This window comes from Oculina patagonica, chromosome 5 (genome assembly GCF_052425735.1).
Source record: "Oculina patagonica isolate OP01 chromosome 5, crgOcupat, whole genome shotgun sequence".
Lineage (NCBI taxonomy): Eukaryota > Metazoa > Cnidaria > Anthozoa > Scleractinia > Oculinidae > Oculina > Oculina patagonica.
The window spans coordinates 6,590,505-6,616,214 of NC_135762.1; the positions used below are offsets into that span (position 1 = coordinate 6,590,505).

The 25,710-nt window shown below is 36.7% G+C and overlaps 1 protein-coding gene and 1 long non-coding RNA gene across 3 annotated transcripts in view; both read left to right on the top strand.

Moving 5' to 3' along the window:
• LOC144654002 (uncharacterized) overlaps window positions 1-19,469 on the top strand; it is a 74,064-nt gene extending 54,595 nt beyond the window's left edge. Inside the window, exons 3-5 of the long non-coding RNA XR_013570861.1 lie at window positions 18,396-18,492; window positions 19,074-19,127; window positions 19,435-19,469. This is a non-coding gene — a long non-coding RNA (uncharacterized LOC144654002). The remainder of the gene's footprint in view (window positions 1-18,395; window positions 18,493-19,073; window positions 19,128-19,434) is intronic.
• Window positions 19,470-19,563: 94 nt separating this feature from the next.
• LOC144653927 (uncharacterized) lies at window positions 19,564-22,284 on the top strand. 2 transcript variants are annotated; one of them, XM_078514069.1, is made up of 4 exons: window positions 19,564-19,600; window positions 20,769-20,882; window positions 21,547-21,673; window positions 22,157-22,284. In XM_078514069.1, the coding sequence occupies exons 1-3, from the start codon at window positions 19,579-19,581 to the stop codon at window positions 21,657-21,659; spliced, it is 249 nt and encodes an 82-aa protein (XP_078370195.1). In that variant the 5' UTR covers window positions 19,564-19,578; the 3' UTR covers window positions 21,660-21,673; window positions 22,157-22,284. The 2 variants fall into 2 exon arrangements, with proteins under 2 accessions (XP_078370195.1, XP_078370196.1); XM_078514070.1 differs by lacking the exon at window positions 19,564-19,600 and adding an exon at window positions 19,639-19,672.
• The last annotated feature ends 3,426 nt before the right edge of the window (window positions 22,285-25,710 follow it).

Below are 25,710 nucleotides of genomic sequence, written 5' to 3' on the forward strand. Positions count from 1 at the left end.
GAAAACAACAATTCTTGCTGTGCGCCAGAAGAAGGTACAATGCCGATCGAATAGTAAGTGAACAAGCAATTAAGATGGTTTCCGTCGAACATTCGAGCTATACAGGCAAAAATAAAGTTACCACAGAAATCTCATAGCATGGTTACAGTTTGAGTACAGCTAACGAAAACCTACCAAAATTAAGCTCTCAAGCTGACCCCGCCAGAGAAAAATAGATTTGAGTGATTTGGGTTTGACTTAAGACAAAAGAATTTCAGTAAATTGTTTCAAATAGTATATAAAATGTTACCGTACTATGAGTAGGTTTTTGCTACGTAATTTTTGTACTCATTGCTCGAACTTTAAGCCAAGCAAGTGTAAAAGATGTTTTAGACTTGATCCTCTAAGTTGTACTAATATTGACTTTAAATTTGAAATCATCCCATAGATAAATTGTGCGATGAGTTTTAAGTATTTCAGCATGGATAGTAAAAAGACTGCTTTCAGTAATAGGCAAGATGTTATTATTAGTAATGTATCGCAAATTAAACAGAGAGATACACTGTCTTTTGTTTTAGAGAAAACAACTAAATATATGTAATTTGAATTTCTTCCAAAAGAACATCGAGTGTGAACAAATATATTATTATATATCAAAACATTATCACATTACAATATAATACCCGATAAGGTGGTTTATTCAAGCAAATGATATATAAACGATGGTTCTTCCCCAATTCATATTCAACCACACGTTCCAAGATTCTACCCTACAGCAATCTGCATTTTAAACAATTTCAGCCATCGTTCACAACGAATATAAAGAAGTGCAAAGCTGACTACATCATGGCCTGTTTTGTGTTAAGTCACAAAAATGGTTTTATCAGTTAAACCCTAACGATCGGAATTCTCTTCAGGATATTATAACCGATAACCTTTCTCTTTGCTGCATCGAAACTTCTTAATTTATTATCCTTGTAAAATAATCATTCACAGCCATACCCTTGTTTGTTAACATAAGGATCGAGGTTAATTCTACGAGGGCTTTCGTTTCGATTCGCACTATACAGTAAATCGTTTATTCTCTGGGTTGGTAAAACTCTTAGAGGCATACCGAGTTTTGATCTCCGCCAAACATTGTTTGTCGTGTTTTGCCAAACCCTTGTTTACAGAGTGAAAATAAATACATAATAATTATTTCATAATCGGGCTTTCGACACGAAAAGGGTCTAAGTTAATATCGTTTCTGTCTAGCCGTTACGCAAATTACAGAAATTGACTTACAAGTTACCGAACCTTCGGACAGTGGTTATGATGTTATGACTTTGAATAGGCGGTGTCGAGTCTCTAAGGAGACAATACTAGGACTACCATGGAGACTACAAGGCAGAATTGGTGGTAACCGCTGTCGATTCTCAAGCCAAGAGGACAATACTATGCTGCCTTAGAGACTACAAGCAGAAGAAACTTGTTATTATTAAAATCTACGACGTGTACTTTTATCTGTAAAAGAAATTTTTACTGTCCAGTTTAGTGCGATTTCGCTTATTCCTGAGAAAAATAGAAATTAAATGTAAGGAATGGTCAGTTGTTGAACCTAAAGTGCGTGGGATAATGTTATCAAATAATGATATTCATTGAGCAGAAGTTTCTATTAGTCCGACGAGAAAATAGAATTTTCTTCGTTAAGTTATACGGAAAATTTTTCGGAAAATTTTGCACGACTTTAATTTTGACTGATTAAAGTTAATTTGATTTTATAACTAAACAGTGGTTTAAACACACTCATCTGGTTAAGTGTTGTTGAATTGCATCGATAATGACTTTTACCTTCCAATTTCCCTTTCCTCATGCAGAGCCATTAGAGTGCTTGTTGTCAGACAGCTTACGTTGCATTGATCTGTAAGTTGTACTAATATTGACTTTAAATTTTCAAAGCATCCCATAGATAAAGTGTGCGATGAGTGTTAAATGGGAAAGATGATATTAATAACAATGTCTCGCAAATTAAACAGAGAGATACACTGTCTTTTGTTTTAGAGAAAACAACTAAATATATGTAATTTGAATTTCTTCCAAAAGAACATCGAGTGTGTACAAATAATTGTATATCAAAACACTATCACATTACAATCTAATACCTGATAATCCGCTTTATTTAAGTAAATGATATATAAGCGATGGTTCTCCCCCATCTCATGTTCAACCCGACGTTTGAAGATTCTACCTCGCAGCAATCTGCATTTTAAACAATTTCAGCCATGGTTCACAACGAATAAGAAGTGCACGGCTGACTGCGCCATGGCTTCTTTTTTGTTTAGTCACAATTCTCCTCAGAATATTACAGTAAATTTGATTTTATAACAAAGAAGTGGTTTAAACACACTCATCTGGTTAAATGTTTTCGAATGCATCGATTATGACTTTCACCTTTCAGTTTCCTACCCTTTCCGTATGTTAATTATAATCGTAGGTTACAGTAGAACCCTGATAACTCGAACTCGGATAACTCGAACAAACTTCCATTTCCCTTGGATTTGACCCCACTTTTCAGTCATTTTTACTCGGTTAACTCGAACTCGGATAACTCGAACAACCCCGCTAACTCGAACATAACTTTCATTTCCCTAGGATTTGACCCCACTTTTCAGTCATTTTTACTCGGTTAGTTCGAACTCGGATAACTTGAAAAGCCCGCTAACTCGAACTAAATTTCGTTCCCCTTGATCAAAATTTGGGTCAAATTTTCCCGATAACACTGATAACACGAATTCTGGTTCTTGCAGCTCGCCACAGATGCCCATTGAAATATCCCATTAGCTCTTCTTGTCGTGTAATCGGCTTTAAACACTTAAGCGAATTGATTTTAATTTGAGAAACGAATAGATCACGTATCTGACAGTCATTTTCCACTCTTATCATAAAAATGTATGATCGTGTGAGAGTTTCTGACGAGATAAATTTAATTTGCACTGTACATGTACTGTGCACTGAAGTGCTGAAAAATCGATTAACTATCAATTATTAACTTGAAAATTGAATATTCAATCGACCCCGATAACTCGAAACCCCGCTAACTCGAACTGCTTTTCGTTTCCCTTCAGAGTTCGAGTTACCAGGGTTCTACTGTATTTGGTATTCATTTTTCAAGAAATTCCGATCATTTCACTGCGCGCTTGACAGAAACGAAACGACGTCCGTCGAAACGTAGGAAAGTTAAGGTTATCCTAAGTTATTGCCAAATTTAAGTAATTCTGTACTGAGATATGGGTTACCGAAAACAAACGATTCTTGCTCTGCGCCAAAAGAAGATGCGATGGATTCGAATAGCGAGAGAACAAGGTATTAAAAGTTTTTTTTCCAAGCAAGCGTACAAGATATTCTAGACCTAAAGTTCTCCTTTGAACGCTGGGTAAGGAACACACTTTCACTAATCGCGACACTAGTTTAGAACATTTCCAAGCAATTTAATAATTAAATTTGATTCAACAACGGTGATCCACACGAGCCATAAGTCATTTCATTCTACTATTGTTCAAAATTTAAACCGGTTTGTTACGCGCAAATTGATCAAACACAATTCAAATTGAAAAGTCACAACGACAGAGAATAAGCCGGCACAAATTGCTGCAAGAAGAAGTATTACAATTTATTTTGGAGATCACGAGTTACCTCATGTAGAGCTATTAGAGTGCCTGTTGTCAGACAGCTTACGTTGCACTGATCCTCTAAGTTGTACTAATATTGACTTTAAATTTGAAAGGATCCCACAGATTAAGTGTGCGATGAGCGTTAAGTATTTCAGTATTAAATGGGCAAAATGTTATTAATAACAATGTCTCGCAAATTAAACAGAGAGATACACTGTCTTTTGTTTTAGAGAAAACAACTATATAATTTATTATATGTAATTTGAAATTCTTCCGAAAGAACACCGAGTGTGTTCAAATAATTATATATCGAAACATTATCACATTACAATATAATACCTGATAATGTTGTTTATTCAAGTAAATGATATATAAACGATGGGTCTTCCCCAATTCATGTTGAACCACACGTTCGAAGTTTCTACCCTGCAGCAATCTGTATTTTAAACAATTCAATATCAGCCATCGTTCACAACGAATATAAAGAAGTGCAAAGCTGACTACATCATGGCCTGTTTTGTGTTTAGTCACAAAAACGCTACAATTAGTAAAACCCTGAAGACTTATACAGATCAGGATTCTTTTCAGGATATTATAACCGATGACCTTTCTCTTTGCTGCATCGAAACTTCTAAATTCATTATCCTTGTAAAATAATCATTCACGGCCATACCCTTGTTTGGTAACATGGGGATCGAGGTGAATTCTACGAGGGCTTTACTTTTAATTCGCCCTATACAATAAATCGGTTATTTCTGGGTTGGTAAAACTCTTAGAACGAAGTCAAGTTTTGATCTGCACCAAGTTGTTTGTCGCGTTTTCCAAACCCTTATTTAGCTAGTGAAAATAAGTATATCATTTATAAACAGGCTTTCGACACGAAAAAGGTCCAAGTTAAAAGCGCTTCTGTCTGGCCGTTATGCAAAATACGAGTAGGCGGAATAAACGGTGTTTACCATCAAGCTAAGAAGAAATTACTAGCACTGCCATGGAGACTACAAGCAGAAGTGTCTTGTTATTATCAAAATCTGCGCCCTCTACTTCAATCTGTAAAATAAATGCACTGGCCAGTTTTGCACGATTTTTTCTTATTCCTGAGAAAAATAAGAATGCCGGTCTCTAAGAATCAGACAATTTCTCGATTTTTCGGCAAGAGGATGGAACTTCGATTTCTTTCATACTTTTATGTTAGATAGGCTAGGGTATAACTTAAAACACTGTATAGTTCTTTCGATTGAATATCCTTTTATTTTAAAGAAAAATGCAAATAACAAAAATCCGTTAAAATCGTCATTTGAGGCGCTAAATTATTCATGATTTTTGCACGAGTTTGAGAGCCTCGCGTGCAAAAACAAATCACTCTACCGTCTTTTTAACACTCAAACCATAGTTAGCAATCTCTAAACATCTACTGAAATGATTTTGGGAAATATTGCGTTGTTCTTTGTAGACAAAATAATTTTATTTCGAAGGCATACAATTCACTGCCGTAAAAGTACTTGGTAAATAAAATTAATTTTCACCATGTGGGAAACCTTCAAATCGTTTAAGCTTCTGGTGGTTGAATGGGAGAAGAATGGTGTATAAATCCCTGTAAAAATTTCTCCGGGCAAATGATTAAAAGCGACGTGAGATCTTTTCGAATTCGGTTAAATATGCAAATATTTGACCTTCCGCGGTCAACTTTGAAGTTACGGGTCAGAAATAATTTTTTGTTCCGTGTTCCAAGTCCTAACCCATTTAAGACCAAATTAAGCATATGAAAAAAATATGTAATTTTCTAACCTTTATCTGCTGTAAAAGGTAGGTTCGAAGGCCATTTTAGCATGATTACGGCTCTTATCATTCGTCGCATCCGAGCTTCGTTTTCCTTCCGCGGTCAACTTTGAAGTTACGGGTCAGACATGAATGACATGAATATTTCAATCCGTGCACAAGTCTTAACCCATTTTGGGTCAAAATAATCACACACAAAAACATTATGAAATATTCTAACCTTAATCTGCTGTAAAAAGCAGGTCTGAAAGCCTTTTAAGCACGATTCCGGCTCTAAGCATCCGTAGTAATTTGAGCTTCGTTTTAAGTCTGCACCGAGCCAACTGTCAACGTGCAACATACTCAGTGGTCTAAAACCAAAGAATCTCTCATCAACTTTCGGCGCATATCGTCACTAGTGCATCTTCTTCGACGGCTTTGTCATTTGTTAAGTATTGTTTGGTTTATAGTCCACAAATATAATACATCTGATCGCTGCTAAAATGATACAATAATGTTGACGCTTATCTTTGCAGTGCACGAAGTCACGTATCTGTTTGTTCGTCACGCAAGTCATGGGGATTTAGCAGGTGGCGGGGGGAGGGAGGGTGGATTAGGGCGTCATTTGTCGTGAAAAGCTCGACTGAACGATCCTTTATTATAAACTAGAATTACCGAATTCCTAGGTCAAATGAACGATACTCTTTGCTACAGTTATAATAAAATACGTAAAAAAGAAATTCGGTATAACAAAACTTCGATTCGTAACAGTGAACACATTTTTGCGTGTCTCTTAATTAACATTCGATATACAACCTTAACCCTTATATCAAGGTTCAACTGTTCATAATCTAGCCTTGGAATACACATACAGGACTGATTTAAGAAAAAGAAAACGTGTATTAGAATAGTTTTGGTTTTCTTTGCTTGCGTTATCTATTCTTTACCCTGAACCGCGAATTTATCACTGGTTACATGCTAACGCTTTTAATATTCTTAGTTACAAGAGCTTTTCGGGGCCTTACCAAAATCGTAGAACAAACACCACAGTTGAAAAGCTTGTTCAAGGTTATAACAGCATGCCAATAATTGGTTAATCGACTAGGCATGGCTGACCATGGCTTATGTGCTAATTGCTGCTGGTAGGAGTTCAGTTCTCTACGGGTAGGTGCTGCGCCCAACAGAATACGGTGCTCTTTGTGGCTAAAGGGATGAGCAAAATCAACTCACCTTAACTGGTAAATACAGTCGGAAATGTTAAAAAATGCGCTGTATTTAAAGTGATGGGCAACACTTAGGTACTGGTAATTTTTACTTTTTTGGTTGGAGAGGGGGAGTGAGGTGGGGGAAGCGCGTCGGAGGAGATTACAGTCGAAGCTCTCATAAGCGGACACCCTCGGGACGCGAAAAAAGTGTCCGCAACTGGAGCTGGCCGCTTACGAGAATGGTTCTTGTGAGCGGCCACTAGAGGTGTAGGGGATAGATGGCCGCTTACGGGAGCTTGCCCAGCTAACATAATGGTAATATGCATGTTGGTGGTGTTTCGAAATGTAACCGGACGTGGATGACGACCGAAAAACACTAAAATTTGGTACGGTAATTACAGAAAAATCATTGTGACGAACGGCGATGTGAAGTTGATTGATTAATACAAGATACATAGGTTTTTTATATGATTTTCTTTGCGGTGTCCGCTTACGGGAGCCTAAAAACAAAGAAAAAGTCTAAGTCGTAATCTCGGAAAGTGTCCGCGGCCGCTTACGGGAATGTCCGCTTACGAGAATGTAAAAATACAGAGTTTGTATGGGAGTAAAAACGGGGTTTCTAACAAGGTGGCCGTAAGTAGAGCTGTCCGCTTACGAGAGTGTCCGTTAAGAGAGCTTCGACTGAAGTATAAAAGGAGCCCGTATTCTGATATCTCTGAGTAACAGTTATACCTTTATTCAAATATAATACATTAACTAATCATTATGGTGCAAACTGGAAACAGTGGTCTCGGTTCAAATTTTATACGCACTTCCATCCTCCACTTATCTTATTTTGAAAACAAATAAGTAGCGCACCCACCCAGCAATCCCTCACGAAACATTTGGAGGGGTACTTTCATAAATTTCGAATAGGGTTTAAGGGTAAAGAAAGCGAACATTGATACCCCTTTTTAAGGCCCAAAACCGAAAAATAACAATCTATTCAAGGGGAGGAAAAGCGTTCCTTGCCGACACAAATAACGGCTAACCGCACACGGCAAAACACAAATCTTTATAAAATCGCTTTACTAGTACTTGAACAAAAAGTTCAGTTTTAAGATACCTTTTTTCGTTTAGCTGGGCGTTTATTTTAGCTGATAGAATTTAGGTACCCTATCTAAGGATCACACCCGGAACACATTGCCAAAATGATACCCTACTTATGGACCGAGAACCTCAAAAAATATTCCCTATCCCGGAGTTTTCATAATCTGCGATCAGGCGTTATTTTTCTCGCGGCGGAGAAAGCCTGATCGCAGGTTAGAGTTTTCAGAGCAACTCTCACCCGGACGATCACACTTCACGACCTGATACTGGGTTCAAACCATTTACTTCTTTCCTATATTAAGACTGTTTTCAAGAGCTGCCTTATAACACCAAACAAATAGCTTGCTTCTGAAGTTTGGTTTTTCACGGGAAAGAGTCATGTTAGAGTTAACTAAATTAATACTGGGACTTGTGACTGCTGATGTCCTTCTCACACGACAGTAGAGGAACGATTTCAGTGTGACGCTTTCGATCTTTAGAATCAAAACCGCAAACTCCACGAACAAGGGCCTTAAAAGAACAACAACCTTCCATTTCCAGTGAAATAAACTGAACTTTGAAAAAATTGTTCACGCGCTGCCTTTAAGCAAACAGACGGTGCCAATAACTAGCACGACCAAGGTTTTGTTTACTTAGGAAGCCACTAAATTAAATTTGGCGATTTTTTCACACGCCGAATTGCCATAGCAATTTGCTTATCCTTTTTAGCATAGAGTTTTAGCACTGAGTTGTTTTAACATGTTTTAATTTCGTTTAAACTTCAAATTAGTTATTGTTGAATTTAGACATCATGAATTCGACAGTATGTTCAAAACGGCACCCCAAGAAAGTACTTTGTTACAGGTTGACGAATGACCACCCGAAGCCACAGGTCACCCAGATTTACCATAGGGCGAAAAAAATTGCGATGTAATGTTTTTATTAAGTTGCCACTCGATCACGAAAAAAAAAATCAAAACTTATCGTTACTTCTATCATTAACCATTTATACAGGACATGCGATATTTGGTTAGGTTTTTTTTGTGAAAAAAAAAAATAAAACTTTGCTAACCAACTAATCAAGAACCCCCCGGTCCCCACCCCCTCACCCCCCAAAAAACATAGACGCGAGTTTTTTTCTTCGTTTTCGGTTCTACAGTAAAAAAGGGAATAACTAATTAAAAATTCTACCTGTTTAGTAAAGATTTATATCCTCCTTCCATCCCCGGTATTACAACCAACCCCGCGCGAGCAACCGAATTCGCGAACAGTTGCATTACACTGTACCAAACGCTTATCAACTGACAGTACGTGTGCATTATCTTGTCTGCCTAAAGATATCACTGTACTTGTTGTTGTTGTTGTTGTTGTTGTTGTTGTTGCTGGCTCGAGTACGTACTTGTCATAAAGTATTAAATCAAGCATTTCCGCATATTCAACCTTTCCCACACCCACCTACCACCCCCTAAAAAATGTCCATGACACAGTATTGCGTGACGAACAGACGGCCCATTGCAAGATGGGACTGTAAGCTACTGTAAGCGCCGACATGATGCCGTTTAGCGATCAGATGTTATTTTTTTGTGTACTATTAACGAGGCAATACTAACAATCGGCGTATGCCGTCGAAGAAGATGCAGTGGTGACGAGAAGCGCCGAAAGTTGATCACAGATTGGATTTCGACCACTAAATACTTACACAAACGAAGCTCAAATTACTACGGATGCTTAGAGCCGGAATCGTGCTTAAAAGGCTTTCGGACCTGCTTTTTACAGCAGATTAAGGTTAGAATATTTCATAATGTTTTTGTGTGTGATTATTTTGACCCAAAATGGGTTAAGACTTGTGCACGGATTGAAATATTCATGTCATTCATGTCTGACCCGTAACTTCAAAGTTGACCGCGGAAGGAAAACGAAGCTCAGATGCGACGAATGATAAGAGCCGTAATCATGCTAAAATGGCCTTCGAACCTACCTTTTACAGCAGATTAAGGTTAGAAAATTACATATTTTTTTCATATGCTTAATTTGGTCTTAAATGGGTTAGGACTTGGAACACGGAACAAAAATTATTTCTGACCCGTAACTTCAAAGTTGACCGCGGAAGGTCAAATATTTGCATATTTAACCGAATTCGAAAAGATCTCACGTCGCTTTTAATCATTTGCCCGGAGAAATTTTTACAGGGATTTATACACCATTCTTCTACCATTCAACCACCAGAAGCTTAAACGATTTGAAGGTTTCCCACATGGTGAAAATTAATTTTATTTACCAAGTACTTTTACGGCAGTGAATTGTATGCCTTCGAAATAAAATTATTTTGTCTACAAAGAACAACGCAATATTTCCCAAAATCATTTCAGTAGATGTTTAGAGATTGCTAACTATGGTTTGAGTGTTAAAAAGACGGTAGAGTGATTTGTTTTTGCACGCGAGGCTCTCAAACTCGTGCAAAAATCATGAATAATTTAGCGCCTCAAATGACGATTTTAACGGATTTTTGTTATTTGCATTTTTCTTTAAAATAAAAGGATATTCAATCGAAAGAACTATACAGTGTTTTAAGTTATACCCTAGCCTATCTAACATAAAAGTATGAAAGAAATCGAAGTTCCATCCTCTTGCCAAGAAATGTTGGATTCTTAGCGACCGGCATTCTTAAAAAGTAGATTTAAAGTTCAAATGGAATTTTTTATGTTAGTGAATGCTTGAAGGGCCTCAGTAAGGGGTCTAACGTTCTTATAGGATGATCAATTTAAAATAAAATTTCACTAAACTTGCGGACAGTGCAAAATTTATAATGTTATGGTATTCATTGAGCAGAAGTTTCTTTTAAGTCTTACGAGAAGTTATTTTAATAAACGGGCTTTTGACACGAAAAAGGTCCAAAAAATATAACGAGCGGAATAGGCAGTGTCTACTCTCAAGCCAAGAAGAAATTACTAGCACTGCCATGGAGACTACAAGCAGAAGTTTCTTGTTATTATTTGATTTTATAACTAAGCAGTGGTTTAAGCACACTCATCTGGTTAAGTGTTGCCGAATGGCATCGATAATGACTTTTACCTTCCAATTTCCTACTTGTTCCGTACGGTATTTTGAAAATAATCCTCAGCTATTTGTTATTCGTTTTGCAAGAAATGCGGATTGTTTCATAGTGTTCTTGTTACAAAAGAAACTGAATTAAATAATAAAAAAGAAACAACGCCAAAACGTAGAAACTGAGTTAACTTATCCTGGGTTATTGACCAATTTAAGTAATTCTGTACTGAGATATGGGTTACCGAAAACAACTGAAAATTCTTGCTCTGCACCAAAAGAAGATGCGATGGATTCGAATAGCGAGAAAACAAGGTATATTAAAATTTTTCTTTTCCAAGCAAGTGTAAAAGACCTAAAAGTTCTCCTTTGAACGCTGGGTAGGGAACACACTTTCACGGGGAGGGACACTAGTCTATAACTTTTCCAAGCAATATAATAATTAAATTTGATTTAACTGACGGTGATCCACACAAGTCATGAGTCATTTCATTCTACTGTTGTTCAAAATTAAAACTGTTTTTTTTTTTAGCGCAAAATATAAATTCAGTCAAATTGAAAAGCCACAACAACAGAGAATCAGTCGGCACAAATTGCTGCAAGAAGAAGTATTTTGTCTTTTGTTTTAGAGAAAACAACTATATATATGTAATTTGAATTTCTTCCAAAAGCACATCGAGTGTGTACAAATAATTGTATATCAAAACACTATCACATTACAATATAATACCTGATAATCCGTTTTATTTAAGTAAATGATATATAAGCGATGATTCTCCCCCATTTCATGTTCAACCACACGTTCCAACGAAGTTTCTACCCTGAAGCAATCTGCATTTTATACAATTTCAGTCATCGTTCACGAAGAATAAGAAGTGCACAGCTGACTGCATCATGGTCTATTTTGTGTTTAGTCACCAAAACGCTTTCATTAGTAAAACCCTGAACACTAAAAAAGATCGGAATTCTCTTCAGGATATTATAACCGATGACCTTTCTCTTTGCTGCATCGAAACTTTTGAATTAATTTATCCTAGCTATAGTAAAATAATCATTCACAGTCATACCTTTGTTGGGTAACACGGGGTCGAGGTGAATTCAACGAAGGCTTTCGTTTCCATTCGCACTACACAATAAATCGTTTATTCTTTGGGTTGGTAAAACTTTTAAAGCCAAGTCAAGTTTTGATCTGCGCCAAGTTGTTTGTCGTGTTTTCCGAACCCTTGTTTAGCTAGTGAAAATAATTACATGTATATCATTTATTAACAGGCTTTCGACACGAAAAAGGTCCAAGTTAATAGCGCTTCTGTCTGGCCGTTATGCAAAATACAACGGACGGAATAGGCGGTGTTTACTATCAAGCTAAAAAGAAATAACTTGAACTGCCATGGAGACTACAAGCCAAAGTTTCTTGATATCATCAAAATCTGCGACGTGTACTTACCGGTATGTATATAAAATAATTCCTGAGAAAAATAAAAAATAAAGTGTAAAGTTCATGTGGAATTTTCAATGCAAGTGAATGGTCAGTTATGGAACCTAAAGGTCGAACGTCCGTGTAGGATGCTAAATTAACTTTCATAAAAATTAATTAAACTTGCGGATATTGTGTAGTAATGATGTTTTCGTATTCATTGAACGGAAGTTTCTTTTAGTCTCACAAGAAGCTAAGACTTGTTTCTCTATTAGTTATACGAAAATTTCCCGGCAAATTTTGCACGACTTTATAGTTTTGACTGATGAAAATAAACTTGATTTTATAACTTAACAGTGGTTTAAACACACTCATCTGGTTAAGTGTTGTCGAATTGCATCAATAATGACTTTCACCTTCCAATTTCCTACTTGTTCCGTATTTTATATTATAAGCCTCGGTCGCGCTTGCTAAAAAACAAAAATCAAATGAAGAAACAACGTACCGAAACGTAGAAATTGGTCAATTTAAGTAATTTTGTACTGAGATATGGGTTACCGAAAACAACAATTCTTGCTGTGCGCCAGAAGAACGTACAATGCCGATCGAATAGTAAGTGAACAAGCAATTAAGATTGTTTCCTCCGAACATTCGAGCTATACAGGCAAAAATAAAGTTACCACAGAAATCTCATAGCATGGTTACAGTTTGAGTACAGCTAACGAAAACCTACCAAAATTAAGCTCTCAAGCTGACCCCGCCAGAGAAAAATAGATTTGAGTGATTTGGGTTTGACTTAAGACAAAAGAATTTCAGTAAATTGTTTCAAATAGTATATAAAATATTACCGTACTATGAGTAAGTTTTTGCTACGTAATTTTTGTACTCATTGCTCGAACTTTCAGCCAAGCAAGTGTAAAAGATGTTTTAGACTTGATCCTCTAAGTTGTACTAATATTGACTTTAAATTTGAAATCATCCCATAGATAAATTGTGCGATGAGTTTTAAGTATTTCAGCATGGATAGTAAAAAGACTGCTTTCAGTAATAGGCAAGATGTTATTATTAGTTATGTATCGCAAATTAAACAGAGAGATACACTGTCTTTTGTTTTAGAGAAAACAACTAAATATATGTAATTTGAATTTCTTCCAAAAGAACATCGAGTGTGAACAAATAATTATATATCAAAACATTATAACATTACAATATAATACCTGGTATTAAATGTGGTTTATTCAAGCAAATAATATATAAACGATGGTTCTTCCCCAATTCATATTCAACCACACGTTCGAAGTTTCTACCTCGCAGCAATCTGCATTTTAAACAATTTCAGCCATCTTTCACAACGAATATAAAGAAGTGCAAAGCTGACTACATCATGGCCTGTTTTGTGTTAAGTCACAAAAATGGTTTTATCAGTTAAACCCTAACCACTAAAAAAAGATCGGAATTCTCTTCAGGATAGTATAACCGATAACCTTTCTCTTTGCTGCATCGAAACTTCTTAATTTATTATCCTTGTAAAATAATCATTCACAGCCATACCCTTGTTTGTTAACATAAGGATCGAGGTTAATTCTACGAGGGCTTTCGTTTCGATTCGCACTATACAGTAAATCGTTTATTCTCTGGGTTGGTAAAACTCAGTCTTAGTGGCATACCGAGTTTTGATCTCCGCCAAACATTGTTTGTCGTGTTTTGCCAAACCCTTGTTTACAGAGTGAAAATAAATACATAATAATTATTTCATAATCGGGCTTTCGACACGAAAAGGGTCTAAGTTAATACCGTTTCTGTCTAGCCGTTACGCAAATTACAGAAATTGACTTACAAGTTACCGAACCTTCGGACAGTGGTTATGATGTTATGACTTTGAATAGGCGGTGTCGATATGTCAATACTAGGACTGCCATAGAGACTACAAGGCAGAACTTGGTGGTAACCGCTGTCGATTCTCAAGCCAAGAGGACAATACTATGCTGCCTTAGAGACTACAAGCAGAAGAAACTTGTTATTATTAAAATCTACGACGTGTACTTTTATCTGTAAAAGAAATTTTTACTGCCCAGTTTAGTGCGATTTCGCTTATTCCTGAGAAAAATAGAAATTAAATGTAAGGAATGGTCAGTTGTCGAACCTAAAGTGCGTGGGATAATGTTATCAAATAATGATATTCATTGAGCAGAAGTTTCTATTAGTCCGACGAGAAAATAGAATTTTCTTCGTTAAGTTATACGGAAAATTTTCCGGCAAATTTTGCACGACTTTAATTTTGACTGATTAAAGTTAATTTGATTTTATAACTAAACAGTGGTTTAAACACACTCATCTGGTTAAGTGTTGTTGAATTGCATCGATAATGACTTTTACCTTCCAATTTCCTACTTGTTCCGTATTTTGAAAATAATCCTCGGCTATTTGTTATTCGTTTTGCAAGAATAAATTAAATGCGGATCGTTTCATAGTGTGCTTGTTACAAAACAAAAATCAAATGATAAAAAAGAAATAACGTCAAAACGAAGAAAAGTTAACTCATCCTGGGTTATTGACCAATTTAAGTAATTCTGTACTGAGATATGGGTTACCGAAAACAACTGAAAGTTCTTGCTCTGCGCCAAAAGAAAATGCGACGGATTCGAATAGCGAAAGAACAAGGTATATTAAAAGTTTTCTTTTCCAAGCAAGTGTAAAAGATATTCTAGACCTAAAAGTTCTCCTTTGAACGCTGGGTAGGGAACACACTTTCACGGGGAGAGACACTAGTCTATAACTTTTCCAAGCAATATAATAATTAAATTTGATTTAACTGACGGTGATCAACATAAGTCATGAGTCATTTCATTCTACTATTGTTCAAAATTAAAACGGGTTTGTTTAGCGCAAAATATAAATTCAGTCAAATTGAAAAGCCACAACAACGGAGAATTAGTCGGCACAAATTGCTGCAAGAAGAAGTATTTTGGAAATCACGAGTTAGGGACGGACCATTATTTTTTTGGAGGGGGGGGGGGGGAATGAAAAATATTGAAAAAAATTGTTTGCAGGGCCTGGAAAGACAAAATAAATTGTTTGCAAACACGATATGTATAACAAAAAATAGTAAGAATTTCGAAAAAAAATGTTTGCAGAGGTGCGTAAACTAAAAAAAAAAAGTTTGCAGAGGAAGATTTTTCATCCCCCCCTCCCAAGAAAATAATGGTCCGTCCCTTACCTCATGCAGAGCCATTAGAGTGCTTGTTGTCAGACAGCTTACGTTGCATTGATCTCTAAGTTGTACTAATATTGACTTTAAATTTTCAAAGCATCCCATAGATAAAGTGTGCGATGAGTGTTAAATGGGAAAGATGATATTAATAACAATGTCTCGCAAATTAAACAGAGAGACACACTGTCTTTTGTTTTAGAGAAAACAACTAAATATATGTAATTTGAATTTCTTCCAAAAGAACATCGAGTGTGTACAAATAATTGTATATCAAAACACTATCACACTACAATCTAATACCTGATAATCCGTTTTATTTAAGTAAATGATATATAAGCGATGGTTCTTTCCCATTTCTTGTTCAACCGCACGTTTGAAGATTCTACCCTGCAGCAATCTGCATTTTAAACAATTTTAGCCATGGTTCACAACGAATAAGAAGTGCACAGCTGACTGCGCCATGGCTTCTTTTGTGTTAAGTCACAATTCTCCTCAGAATATTACAGTAAATTAGATTTTATAACAAAGCAGTGGTTTAAACACACTCATCTGGTTAAATGTTGTCGAATGCATCGTTTATGACTTTCACCTTCCAGTTTCCTACTTGTTCCGTAATTTAGAACATTTCCGTAGTTTAGAACATTTCCAAGCAATTTAATAATTAAATTTGATTCAAAAACGGTGATCCACACGAGCCATAAGTCATTTCATTCTACTATTGTTCAAAATTTAAACGGGTTTGTTACGCGCAAATTGATCAAACACAAGTCAAATTGAAAAGTCACAACAACAGAGAATAAGCCGGCACAAAATGCTGCATGAAGAAGTATTACAATTTATTTTGGAGATCACGAGTTACCTCATGTAGAGCTATTAGAGTGCCTGTTGTCAGACAGCTTACGTTGCACTGATCCTCTAAGTTGTACTAATATTGACTTTAAATTTGAAAGGATCCCACAGATTAAGTGTGCGATGAGCGTTAAGTATTTCAGTATTAAATGGGCAAAATGTTATTAATAACAATGTCTCGCAAATTAAACAGAGAGATACACTGTCTTTTGTTTTAGAGAAAACAACTATATAATTTATTATATGTAATTTGAAATTCTTCCGAAAGAACACCGAGTGTGTTCAAATAATTATATATCGAAACATTATCACATTACAATATAATACCTGATAATGTTGTTTATTCAAGTAAATGATATATAAACGATGGGTCTTCCCCAATTCATGTTGAACCACACGTTCGAAGTTTCTACCCTGCAGCAATCTGCATTTTAAACAATTCAATATCAGCCATCGTTCACAACGAATATAAAGAAGTGCAAAGCTGACTACATCATGGCCTGTTTTGTGTTTAGTCACAAAAACGCTACAATTAGTAAAACCCTGAAGACTTATACAGATCAGGATTCTTTTCAGGATATTATAACCGATGACCTTTCTCTTTGCTGCATCGAAACTTCTTAATTCATTATCCTTGTAAAATAATCATTCACGGCCATACCCTTGTTTGGTAACATGGGGATCGAGGTGAATTCTACGAGGGCTTTACTTTTAATTCGCCCTATACAATAAATCGGTTATTTCTGGGTTGGTAAAACTCTCGTGTTTTCCAAACCCTTGTTTAGAGAGTGAAAATAAGTATATCATTTATAAACAGGCTTTCGACACGAAAAAGGTCCAAGTTAAAAACGCTTCTGTCTGGCCGTTATGCAAAATACAACGGGCGGAATAAACGGTGTTTACCGCATCAAGCTAAGAAGAAATTACTAGCACTGCCATGGAGACTACAAGCAGAAGTTTCTTGTTATTATCAAAATCTGCGCCCTCTATTTTTATCTGTAAAATAAATTCACTGGCTAGTTTTGCACGATTTTTGCTTATTCCTGAGAAAAATAAAAAGTAGATTTAAAGTTCAAATGGAATTTTTTATGTTAGTGAATGCTTGAAGGGCCTCAATAAGGGTCTAACGTCCTTGTAGGATGCTCAATTTAAAATAAAAATTCACTAAACTTGCGGATAGTGCACAGTTTATAATGTTATGGTATTCATTGAGCAGAAGTTTCTTTGAAGTCTTACGAGAAGTTATTTTTATAAACGGGCTTTCGACACGAAAAAGGGCCAAGTTCAAAGCGCTTCTGACTGGCCGTTATGTAAAATACAACGGGCGGAATAGGCGGTGTCGAGTCTCAAGCTGAGAAGAAATTACTAGCACTGCCATGGAGACTACAACCAGAAGTTTCTTGTTATTACCAAAATCTGCGCCATCCACTAAAGGTCCAACGTCCGTGTAGGATGCTGAATTATTTTGCATAAAAATTCACTAAACTTTGGACAGTGCGTGGCAATCATGTTATCGTATTCACTGAGCAGAAGTTTCTTAAAATTAAGGGAAGTTGGGAATTTTTACTCTAAGTTATACGAAAAAAATTTTCGGCAAATTGCAAGTACGATTTTAATTTTGACTGATGGAAGTAAATTTGATTTTATAACTGGTTTTTCAAAGTTCCTACTTGTTCTGTATTGTAATTATAACTCTCGGTTATTTGGTATTCGTTTTTCATGAAATGCGGCCATTAAGGATTAAAATTAAGACGTTTTAGACCTAAAAGTACCCCGATCCTTTGCACGCTGGGTAAATGATACACTTTCACTAATCGCGACACTAGTGTCGAACTCATCCAAGCAATTTAATAATTAAATTTGATTCAACAACGGTGATCCACACGAGACATTTTATTCTACTTTTGTTCAAAATTAAAAAGGTTGTTATCACATTCGGTGTGTTTTGCGCATGCCTTGTTTCGTGGACTTAAACATTGCCTTGCCACGCGTGATGTGAATGCAAATGACCTGCTTTAATTTCTCGTGCTTGAAGCCCGTTTTAATTTTGCATGGCGCCATAGAAATTGGTTTTGTCTAGCGGTAAGTCTTTCATGTATAGCAAACAGTAGTTATCTTTAATCTACAAAAGAAAACCATGGAAATCCGTCCTGAGCCTGAAACACTGTCACGTGTCCTCATTAATATTAAACGACCTAATGTGGGCATAAATTGGGCAGGGTCTCTCCATCAGCTATCTTTGTGCAGACACTGCAGAGGATACAGACCAAGCCGAAGAGAAGAACTCAAGAAAACTTCACCCGTCGTTGATCACAAGTAAGATTTGGTTATTCAGCTATTGGAAATTCGCGTTGTTCATTCAGTTGTATTTCTATCATACTTTGAAGTAATTTACCAAATAGTTTTCTGTACTCTCTTGCCTCTTTTGTTCTAATTCTTGTCTTGTTCGTCTGAAATTTCGTAACGATTAAAATTGCGTGCAGTGAGTTTAAGTGGATTGTCCATTTTTCGATTGTCTACCGCTTTGGCGAAAAGTTTGAAATGTACGATGACTGAATAGCTATTACCAACATTTTGAATGCCTATTATCAGTCAATTAATTTCTATCTCGCTTTCATAGCCCTGGAAATTAGTTGTGTTCCAGAAAGGCGAAATTCCTAAAAATCGTTTTTATTAGAGAAGCGGGAAGACTTTGACAGCCTTGTACAGAGCGTTTGGCAAAAACACTTGGTAGACGTCCTTTTTGTTATGCTTCAATTCTTTTAAAGGGGCTCAATTTCTAAATAATTGGTTGGCTTAGTTTCCATTTGAGCTTTGGAAAAGGCTTACACTGAAACTAATCTTGTATAGTTTCATGCTTCTCAGTATTTTTATGTTGTTTTTTTCCCATTTGCCAGTCATGTTCAAGTCTGGGTTGTTCCTGTTGGTGCTCGTCTGCGGCATTGCATATTGTAAGTATATAAAAACACGCGTACGTGAACACGTACGCGCGCACACGCACGTACACACACAGAAAAACATGTTCCTGCGTGCACAATGCACGCGCGCGCACACGGGAAACCGGCATGTTCTCTCCCTCCGCCCATGCACGATGCGCGCACACGCGCGCGCTAGCCCAGGTACGCACGCACATCTGAACACGCCCGTAAACATAATTGTGTGTTGAGTTGTTTTAGAAAAGAAGAAGCATTTCAAATTATACAATTTCATTTTCCTTGGCTTGTTGCTCATCTTATTTTTGTTTCTTTGTTTTCACAGGTGCAGGTACGGTTTCCTAACTTGGTGACTTTTCAAAAAGGATTAATCAGAAGATAGGCAGCTATTCTAATATTCTTCTCGACAGCCACAGAATTTCTAGAAAATTATGATAGCTTAACGCCCACTGTTAACATTTCGTGTGCAATGTCATTAGTTCTTGATAAAGGTGAGTGGCTCAATTAAAAAAAGAATATTAAAATACTGCGAGGCTGGCAAGAAATGGGACAGTTTCATCGAGGTTCGTGTTGCAACCGTTTTTCAGATCGCTTTACATCAGGCTGTTCACTCGGCGGTTCATTCGGATCGTTGTTGCTGCAGTCTTCATCCGTTACTTACATAAACAGTAAAAGCCGAAATATTAAGAGGAAATCCGCCAGGACTTCGAGTAGTTATTGGACAAATTTATGTACCAAAACTATTTACACATGATTGCAAGCTTTTGTGTTACTGCTTCAAATATCTTATCGAAAGAAATCTTTTCTAACAACACCAAACATCGAAAACAAATTTCGAAGTTCCACTGAATTCCCATGAATCGCTTAAAAGATGTGAGCTTTTGCCCATAGCTTGTGAACTTTGAATATCATTTTCTCAAACTCTGATAAGAAATTGTTGTACCAGAATTATTTCCACCTTATTGCAAACTTTTTTGCTACTGCTTCAAATATCTTATCAAAAGAAATCTTTTCTAACAACACCAAATATCGAAAACAAATTTCGAAGTTTCGCTGAATTCCACTGAATCGCTTAAGACGAATTTACAAAATGGCTACACTTGAGATTTTTCCTATACCTTGTGAGCTTTGAAATTCATTTTCTCAGACTCTGATAAGAAATTGTTGTTGGTGTTATCACGGATAATTACTTACATCTTTACCTTTTATTACGGGTAGGAAATAACACAATAGGATTTAAATTATTCTGGTAATCGATTTTTGTCCAACTTAAATAAATATTACTCGACTTCCTAGTGGATTTCGTCTTAAAACCTACTGAGTTCCGAAACTTTTTGGTTTTAATATCTCAAATGGCATCCCACAGCGTTGGAACTATTCTTTCGCTTTAAATAATCAAAAATCCCCGATTATGGCTCCTGTTTACATGTATTCGCACACAGTCATTCTTTAGACGGCACAGCCATAGGCTAAGAGCTTAGCATATAGAATTTTTTGTTACCGAGATTCATAGAGCAGTCATTTCGATAATTTCCATTGCTTACTTTGTTCTGTTTTACCTAATAAGATTGTCCATGCGGCTGTCATCGCATATATTAAAATCTGAGTTTTTGAATGACCTGTTAACTCACTTATTCAAACAGCTATTCTTCTGACTAGGTGGATGCCACGATTCGCGAAATGATTGCAACCTCTTGGCACGTGATGGGCACTGCCACGCTAACCCGTGGGCAACTTTACGGGAATGCCCGATTGCCTGTGGCGTCCGTTGTCGTAAGTAAAACTAAATAGATAGATAGATAGATAACTTTATTTTACATGGATAAAAACACTTAACTCAGAAGCTAGTTTACAGGTTCTCCATGAAAATACATTAAAATACTTGAAAAAAAAATTCTAAAAATACTAAAAATCAACTATTTACAAGAATCTATTACAATAAAATGCATGAAATACTACAGGATTAAAATCACTTCTAACTACAAAAGATTAAAAATCAAGATTTCGTACTAGCTTAATAAATTCCTTGGTGCCAGCCTTGTCGCGAACCTTGTCTGGAAGCATATTCCATTGTTTCGCCGCATAATATTTAAATGAATTGAGACCATAATAGGACTCTAATAGGACTCTAATAGGACACTTATCCCTTTAACATTCAGTTCGTCATGCTGCTGGTAAAGGCTGAGGCTTATTTTAACTTTAAGATCAACTTGGAAAGTTTCCGTGGGCTTTCTTTGTTGTTTCGATGACGTCACCGCTCATGATGGAGCCCAGACTCTTCTTTCTAAGCCGAGCAGGCAAAGGGACTTCGACCAAAGAAGTAGATGAACAAAAGCTTTTCTCAAAAAAGAAGCCTTTGTAGAGAAAAAGTCAAGCTGTCAAAGCAACGTTCTTCCCTGTTCGTTTTTCTCAAATTATTTGTTTGATTTTTGTATAGAGCCCTGTGAGGACCACAGGTGGGACTGCCCCCAACTAAGCGATCAGTGCCATAGCAACCCGTTTTCTACAATCAATGACTGTCCTCTAACCTGTGGTGCTTGTTCCGCCTAGAAATCTGTGATCCGGTAAGTTTGCTTTTTCCAAATGCATTTTAAATAACTAGAGTAACGTTCTTTGCTAGCAGATTCCAATGAAGGATACTTTAATTATTTTATATGATATCCAAACTGATCCATCTATACAGTATCTATTCGTTACAGAGACAAGTTTCTCGTTCGAATATTTTGATTGGGAGTTTTAAGACTACAGTACACTTTAAAAAATTCTCTCCATTCTGGAAATTATTTCTGTCGGTCAAACCGAAGTAGACGCTTTCCATTTACATTTCAACCAATTTCCGGTAATATTCAGGGGACAATTGTAAACAACCAAGAAATAATCAACGAAAAGATATTATATGATGTACTTAAACATTCTTCCAAGTAGCGTCCAAGCAAATGTGTGCCGTTCAGTATTAAAGGAGAATTAGCTTTCGGGGTTCCTTTCCCTTAAGATTTAAATGGAAGCATTCATCCCCAAGAATTAACGTTGTTCTTCTTCTTAATTAGAAAGAGGGATAGCCTTGCAACGCAAGCAATCAGGACACAGATCAAAGACAGCCAAAACAAGTCGTAGATGATAATTGTAACTGCTGGGATATGATATGGTGACAATAAAAACAAGGGTATAAATGGAATTGCTTGTGTTGGTCTGTTTTCTTTTAATTTCTCTTTATCTTCCTATTCCTTAAACAAATTGTGATGAAACTCGTGATCATGAGGGCTGAGGGAAGCGTGGATTCCCATATAAAGATCTATAAAATTACTAAAAGCGTTGGGGATGCTAGTCGAAAATTTCGAAAAACGCCCCTTTGAATGGTTCAGAATCCATACTTGATAGCGTGACTCAATTAGTGATAAGAGACATTAATCAGCCGAAAACCACGTCCTAGGCAAAATCGTTTCTTGACAAAGTAGGCTAGTTTGTTGCGGCTCGTTGTAAACCCTGCATGAGAAGTACTATAAAATGTTGCAACTGTAAAACTGTGGAAAAGAACACCCTAAGACATGAATTCCAACTTCTAAAAGGTACTGACAATTTAAGGATCCTCGCCTGTCCCATGCATGCAGGGAATTCCTCCCTCTAACTTCAAATTCGTACTTTTCCAATTTAATAAATCTTGTTAGTAACTTTACGTACGCAAGAAAAACGGTTTCTAAAATACACAAGATTAGTTTTAGGAAACCTTTATCCCGGACTCCTCGCTTTCCCCAAGAAAGACGACTTGTTTAAAGGTCCCTCCTAGGTTTTCGTAGACTTTGAGATACAGTGATTACAAATTTTACAATTGCGAGAAATACGATATATAACACGTAAATAACTAAAGACTTATGTGGTGTTCACACTAGGTCGAAACACGATTAGTCTGATCACAAATGAAACATGTTTCGCTTTGCTATGAAAAGTGTTTTCCCCAGGCTCCGCGCGCTTACTTTTCACCTCTCCCCATTTCCCAGCGCGTACGTAAAAATAAGAGGCCTCTGCGGAGGAGAGAGTGTTCACATCAGAAGGTGCATTGTGCGAATCATGATCGAAACATGTTTTTTTCTGAGCATGATTGAAACAACCTCACGACGGTAGTTTCGATCTTGATCAGACGAAACACGTTAAAAATGGCAGACAGGCGGAGAGGAGGCGAATGCCCAAAAGATCCAAAATTGGGCCTATTATGAGACCAAATGTTTGGTTGAAATGTTGAAATATGGGCCGATGAAGCGACACAACGGCAATTATCAGCGATGGGTAGAAAGCGTAATATTTGGGACAAAATCGCCACGGAACTTAACGACAACGGATATAAGCGCACAGCATCGCAATTCAAAACCAAAATGTACAAACAGTTCTTTTCTTGTACCGAATATAGCGCAAATGCTGTCTCCTTGCTAAACGCTGGAAAGCCCTTCTCCTCCGAAGGACTTAAAAATTGACACTAAACCAAAGAATGAATGGAAATGTTACAGAAATTCCAAGCTTCATTTTTTCGGTTAAAATGTACAAATTTATACGAGTACTGTAAAACCGCATAAATTACATAACCAGCATGAAATGTGTTTGAAACTGACACCTGATGTGAAAAGTGCAAACATGTTTACTCTAAATATGTTTCGGGTTTAATGTGAACAAAGCATAAGAGACACGGCGTAAGTAATAGGTAACGGTAGAAATACCTTATAGTTACTTATTTTCGCAGGACTTAATTTTCGCGATTTTCGCGATTTTCAAAAAATCGCGAAATTAAAGACCCGCGAAAATTAATTTTAAAAGTTTTCTATTGTATTTTTTATGTTAAATACGCATTTTTGGCCAAATCGCGAAAATTAAGTCCCGCGAAATATGCCCGTTCCATTTTCGCGAAATTAAGTTACCGCGAAAATAAGTAACAATAAGGTAGAAAAAAGCCGTCAAAATTTGGAATTTGAAAATATAAAGTGTTATATCGTATTTCTTATATTTTAAATTTGTAACGTTTAATCTTTAGAGTCATTCTCTGTAAGACGCTGAAGAAGGCAGGCCGTGCCTTCCAAAATATTGGAATTTAAATGTACTTCCATTCCGATTAAACAGCCTTGCATTTTTTAATCCGATACTTCTATTTCGCCACGGTCGTCCTTGTATTTCAAATTTACTTTCGTTTTCAATTGTCAATTGTCCTGTTTGTTTGTTCATTTAAAAGATAAATAAAGTGTTGCTGTGTAGCACTTTGGCTTTCAATTCGTGTAAATAATGTATTCAAAAGGTGCTAAATAGTTCTTGAAAAACAGAGGAAATTCCACTAAAAGAGGGGTGATTACTGAAGTGTGGCATTGAAGTGTAACGATTTCCAATTTATGTACGAATGTATTTTCATTATGAACGTTGTCTGTCGAAAACGTCAATTTATGTTGTTATAAAATAAAGCAGCAAAACCCCACCTTTAGTTTGTGCTCACACAGGGCCGTATTTAGGACTTTTTGCCTACGGGGGCAAAGTACGCTAAACTCCCCTGCGTTAGAAATTATATGTCAGAAATTAAGTTTTCCTGGCGGGGGCAACTGCCCCCCCCCCCCCCCCCCGCTAGGTACGGCCCTGTCACAACAACTATAATCAAGAAACGCTTTAATAAATTGAATCATGCAACATTAATTTTTGAAAACTAACGTGAATTTGCAAGGACCACCGTGACAAAATAGAAGTACCGGATCCTCTCACTGTAGAGGATCTAATCAGCTATAACTAAATAACGAATAACGAAAAATTTGAGGGGGTTTGGGTTTTGGGTTTTTTATTTTTTTTGGCGTTTTGGGTAAATAAAAATAAGAAAAAAAAAAAAAAAGAAAAAAAAAAAAAAAAAAAAAAAAAAAAAAAAAAATTCTCTGTACCAACAGTAATGGTGTTGCGGTCACGTGTGTCAAGGAACTGTCGACAGGCGTTAATCCCGTGACAAAATCATTAACGACGAGACTAAACGCTACCTTATACAGACCGATCCTAAACCCGGACGGTTTTACATTTTGCCCAAAGTCCACAAACAGGGCAACCCTGGACGCCCTATTGTGTCTAGTAACTCTCACCCCACAGAACGCATCTCACAGTTTGTAGACTACCATCTCAAACCTCTAGTACAGAATACTGACTCGTTCATAAAGGACACTACACACTTCCTTAACAAACTTAAACAACTTGGACGACTCCCTCAGAACGCTCTTCTTGTTACCCTTGACGTTTCCTCTCTATACACTAACATTCCCCACAACGAAGGGATTAACGCCTGTCGACAGTTCCTTGACACACGTGACCGCAACACCATTACTGTTGGTACAGAGAAAATTTGCGACCTCATACGTATGATCCTTAATTGTAACAACTTTACATTCAACGACAAGCACTACTTACAGATACACGGTACGGCTATGGGAACCAGAATGGCACCTTCTTATGCTAATCTGTTTCTCGCAAAATTTGAGACCGACGCTTTGTCACGTGCACCTTACCAGCCTCACACATGGTGGCGTTACATAGACGACATATTCATGATATGGACACATTCTATAGACGACCTCCATGCCTTTACCTCTTACCTTAA

Coding starts and splice junctions, on each gene's coding strand:
- LOC144653927 (XM_078514069.1), top strand. CDS start 19,579: ATGTCATTAGTTCTTGATAAAG. Junction 19,601..20,768: donor GTCATTAGTTCTTGATAAAG/GTGAGTGGCTCA, acceptor TCTTCTGACTAG/GTGGATGCCACGATTCGCGA. Junction 20,883..21,546: donor TGCCTGTGGCGTCCGTTGTC/GTAAGTAAAACT, acceptor ATTTTTGTATAG/AGCCCTGTGAGGACCACAGG.